Raw genomic sequence first — 4,757 nt, forward strand, 5'->3', positions numbered from 1 at the left:
CCATCTTGTTTGTTCTTTGGTCACCTGATCTTATAAACTTCATATAATCACTTTGTTTTGTTTTACTTTCTCTCAATATATCAGAATTGATCTGCACAGCTAGTAAAAACATTGTCTCAGTAAGACAAAACCAAAGGGAATGAAATTTATTCATAGCTACTAAACACACATTGAACCTAAGATCCTTAATTGTCCCTTGTCTGTCTCATACAAAGCATCAAAACACTTATTTTTCCAAAAGGATACGGATACTTCCCCATCATGTTGTTAGGTGCTGTAGACTTGTTCCGACTCATAGTGATCTTATGCATAATAGAACAAAACATTTCCCAGTCCTGCCCCATCCTCACAATTATTGTTACATTTTAGCCCATTGTTGTTGCTACTGTGTTAGTCTGTCGCATTGGGAGTCTTCTTCTTTATTGTTGACCTTGCACTTTGTCGAACATGATGTCCTTTTCCAGTGACAGGTAACTCCTGATAACATGTCTGCATTATAGGAGACAAGTCTCACTATCCTAGCTTCTAAGGAACATTCTGGCTGTTCCTTTCTAACACCATAATTCAAATGCATCGATTCTTCTATGGTCTGACTTATTCATTCTACAACTTTCACATGTATATTAGGCTATTGAAAATACGATGGCTTTGGTCAGGCACACCTTAGTCCTCAAACAAATGTATTTGCTCTTTAACCCTTTAAAAAGGTCTTGTGCAGCAGATTTGCCTAATGCAATACATTGCTTCATTTCTTGACAGCTGTTTCCATGAGTGTTCATTGTGGATCCAAGCAAATATAAGTCTTTGACAGCTTCAATTTTTTCTGTTTATTTATTGATTGATTGATCCAGCTGTAAGGATTTTTTTTTCCCCAATCTGTACTGACTACTGTAGTCGTTGATCTTAATCAGTGAATATTTTAAGCCCTCTTTGCTTCTAGCAAGCAAAGTTTTATCATCTGCATATCGCCAGATATTACTCCCTCCAATATTGATGCCATGTTTATCCTCAAAACCAAGTTCCTAAGATTATTTGCTCAGCATACAGGTTGATATAAGTATGGTGAAAGGATACAACCCTGGCATACACCTTTCCAGATTTTAAACCATTCAAATGGTATCCCTTGTTCAAAGAACTGACTCTTGGTCTATGTACAGGTTCCTCATGATCACAGTGAAGTGTTCTGGAATACCCATTTTTCACAGTGTTATCCATAGTTCTGGTATGGAGCTGTAGGATAAAGCACTGGACTGCAAGGTCAGTTTGAACCACAAGGTTGGCAGTTCAAACTCATCAGCCGCTCCTTGGAAACCCTATACAGGGTTGCTGTGAGTCAGAACTGACTCAACAGCACTTAACAGCAGCAACAACTCGCAGCTAAAAGCCTTTGCTAGTCAATAAAGCAGAAGTGAACATCTCTCTGGTATTGTCTGCTTTCAGCCAAGATCCAGCTGATGTCAGCAATGATATCCCTAGTTGCATGTCTTCATCTGAATCTGACTTGAATTTCTGGCAGTTCTCTGCTGATAAACTGTTGCAACTGCTTTTAAATTATCTTCAGAAAAATTTTACTGCATGTGATATTAATGATAATGCCCAATGATTTCCACATTCCATTGGTTCACCTCTCTTTGAAATGGGAACAAATAATGAATATTTTCCTGTTGGTTGCCAGATAGCTGTCTGCTGATAACAGATGAGTGAGCGCCTCCAGTGCTGCATCAGTTTGTTGAAAGATTTCAATTTGTATTCCATCATTTCCTGGAGCCTTACTTTTGCTATGCCTTTAGTGCACCTTGGACTTCTTCCTTCAGTGTCACTGACTCTTGATCATATGCTACCTCTTGAAATGATAGTTGCCATTTCTTTTTGGTGGGGTGACTCTGTGTCTACACCTTCATCTTCTTTTGATGCTTTCTGCATCATTCAATGTTTTGACCGAGGAAGAGCTAGAGCAGCTGAGGACTCTAGGCCCAAGGACTGAGTAAGGCTTTGTGCCTGTGGGCAGGAGGCTGGCTTGCAAAATGTGCCTTTTGGACATTTAAATGAGTACATATATTTTGTTGTGTATGTGTACATCAAATATTTTTGCTTTGTCTATTTATGAAAAATAAGATGTAAAAGGGAAGCCATAGGGTGGAAGCAGGGTAACGGTTGTAGGGAGGGGAGTGTAATCCCTGAGATGAAACAAAATGTAGATTGGTTTAAAGCAAAGCTGATGATCTTGTCTGTTTACCTTCACTCAATTTGCAATAAAAAGTAAAAAAAAAAAAAATTGACCTTAAAAAATCTTTTCAATACTGCAAGCCGAGACTTGAATTTTTCTTCTTCTTATTTCAGCTTGTATCCCATTGGCTAAAGTCTGTGTGTAGTTATCTTTTGCTATTGAGTATTGTTGAGTCCGTTCTGATTTATAGCAACCCTGTATAGGATTTCCAAGGAGCAACTGGTGGGTTTGAACTGCCAACCTTGCAGATAGTTGTCCAGCGCTTATCTTACACAGCCATACCAGGATTCACCTTTTATGTTGGCTTTAATCACCAAGGCCACTTTTCCAACTAACTGATCCTCTTTGTTTCTAATCTTTGCATCCCAATCACTGGTATCAAATCTTGCATCTTGATTGCATGTTTGATCAATTCAGACAGAAGTTGGTAAAAGTCTAAAGTTTTATCATCACTGGCTTTAGTGATTGGTAGGTAAATCCGTATCATAGCGAAACAAAAAAGATATATAGCAGGTTATTATTATGATCATTTAATACAAATCATAATAATGATTTTAAAGCAATTTGTCCTCTTTCACTATAAGTCAATATACATGATAAAGTGCAAGTAATCTTATAAGATTATTTTGAATTTTTTTTAAATTAATGTTTAACAAAACAAATAATTGCCCTATTTCCATAAGCTTTTAACCCTGGCTGTATACAGCAAAATATAAGATTCAGTAGACTTGATCTTGGTACTCTAGATGTATCTTCTAGGAGACTGTGTTGAGGGATTCCTCCCTCTCATTTATGCTAGTTACATGTTCAGAAAGTGATACAACTCTGACATGAATGTATTAAATGTCCTACTTATAGCTGCCAATAAGATTTCACCTAAATGATATGTTATTACTTTACAATTTTAAAAGGGTAACCATCTAGAAAATATAAATAAAAGTAAACCAAGCATTTTTCATTAAGTTGATAGAGACATAAGCTAAAATTCATTGCTAGTGGTCTATTAAATGTGATTTCTGTGAAGAAATATTGAATGCAGTTTTATTAAGAATCTTAATTTTATCTCTTGCATCCACCATCCTTAAATTGTGAAAGTATATTCCATTCATAAAATTAGCAAGATCAGCATTAAAATTAATAGTAAAGGCTTGTGCTTTACCTTCCAGAATTAGTGTTGCACGGCTCTAGTGCGACATGAAAGCATAGGGGTATATCACTTTCTAACACACCAGTGCGTGTCACAACCTAAGAATACTGTGACAGGTGATCAGAGGTCATTAGTCCAAGGAAGGGGTCATTTTTTGAAGCTCTAAACAACAACAGTACTTTATATGAGTCTTTTAAATTTTCTTGATGGTTGTTGTTAAATCGGTTCCAACTCAACTGTATAGGGTTTCTGGTGGATTTGAACCACTGACCTTGCAGTTCGAATTGGCCTAGAGGTCCACTGTTTATCCTACAGTGCCATACAAATATTCCTAAGTACATAAAAAAACAGTTGTCTTCGAAAATGGAGTGAAGTCTTTGCAATGCTTATTTGTAAGTCATCCAGATTGAAAGGTGGCAGTTTTAAAGTATGTTTTAACATTTTAATTTTGACTTTAAAATCTGGAGATGAAAACTCTTTCTGACAAATGTAGGTAATGAAAGATATAGGGATAGTTGTTTTTAAACTCTGTGTCTTGTTTATTGCACAGAATAGCCACTCTTGCAAAAAGAGCTTTATTCTACCTCCCCCAGATTTGAACCGTCGATTACCTTATAAGTTTCCCAGTTTCTGAAGAAGTTGACAGAGCCATCTGTTCTTTTCTGAATAACAGTCCAGCCCCCGGGGTCCAAACTGTTTTCGCACCATAACTGCATCGGGTTATTGCTGTTTTCAGGTTTAATCATATAAATCCCACTGATGGAATGTCCGGCTTCTTTTGCTTGCTGACAGTCTTTGAATGGTCCTGTGGTTTAAATATCATTGGTTACCAGGAAACAATGTGAAAAGAGCCGAATTAAAACACTTTAAAATCAAGATTCTTGCCCTTTTGTCTTTGATTACAGTTGCCAGTTTTAACTCATTGTATTAAAGAATAGTTTATAAAGTTAAAAAGAATTACCCTGTCCCACTACTTGGAACATGAACTTATTTCATTTTTCAATGTTCCTTGAATGATATTTCTTTGTTCATATATATACACATATGTATATATATGTTTTCATCTTAACGTGCATGAAAGTTTGGGACTCTCTCTTACTGTAAAACTCTTTTCCATGTGGCTGTAGTCTCCATTCTAACTACTATGGTAGCTGTATAATAGTCCTTTAAGTTGAAATATTAATGTTCTCTCATTGAAGTTTCATCTGAATTTTACTATTTTAAATAACACTGCAGAGTGTCTTCATTCTTACTGCCTTGGCTTTTTGCACATTTACTTACAAAAATGCTGAAGGATTGATTTATTGGATAAAGGAGATATAAACATTTTTACAGCTTTTCATGGAGGTGGTGATGTGCCATGGAATTGGTTCTGACTCATAA

The 4,757-nt window shown here is 36.2% G+C and overlaps 2 protein-coding genes across 2 annotated transcripts in view; one reads left to right on the top strand and one right to left on the bottom strand.

The window, feature by feature from the left end:
• RALGPS2 (Ral GEF with PH domain and SH3 binding motif 2) overlaps positions 1-4,757 on the top strand; it is a 134,557-nt gene that overhangs the window by 56,981 nt on the left and 72,819 nt on the right. The gene's annotated exons all lie outside the window — the stretch shown is intronic.
• The window catches only part of ANGPTL1 (angiopoietin-like 1), a 34,959-nt gene that overhangs the window by 5,442 nt on the left and 24,760 nt on the right, over positions 1-4,757 (bottom strand). Inside the window, exon 3 of the mRNA XM_006867081.1 lies at positions 3,986-4,179. Coding sequence (XP_006867143.1) covers positions 3,986-4,179 — 194 coding nt within the window. The remainder of the gene's footprint in view (positions 1-3,985; positions 4,180-4,757) is intronic.

The sequence above is a fragment of the Chrysochloris asiatica genome, unplaced genomic scaffold (assembly GCF_000296735.1).
Source record: "Chrysochloris asiatica unplaced genomic scaffold, ChrAsi1.0 scaffold00100, whole genome shotgun sequence".
Lineage (NCBI taxonomy): Eukaryota > Metazoa > Chordata > Mammalia > Afrosoricida > Chrysochloridae > Chrysochloris > Chrysochloris asiatica.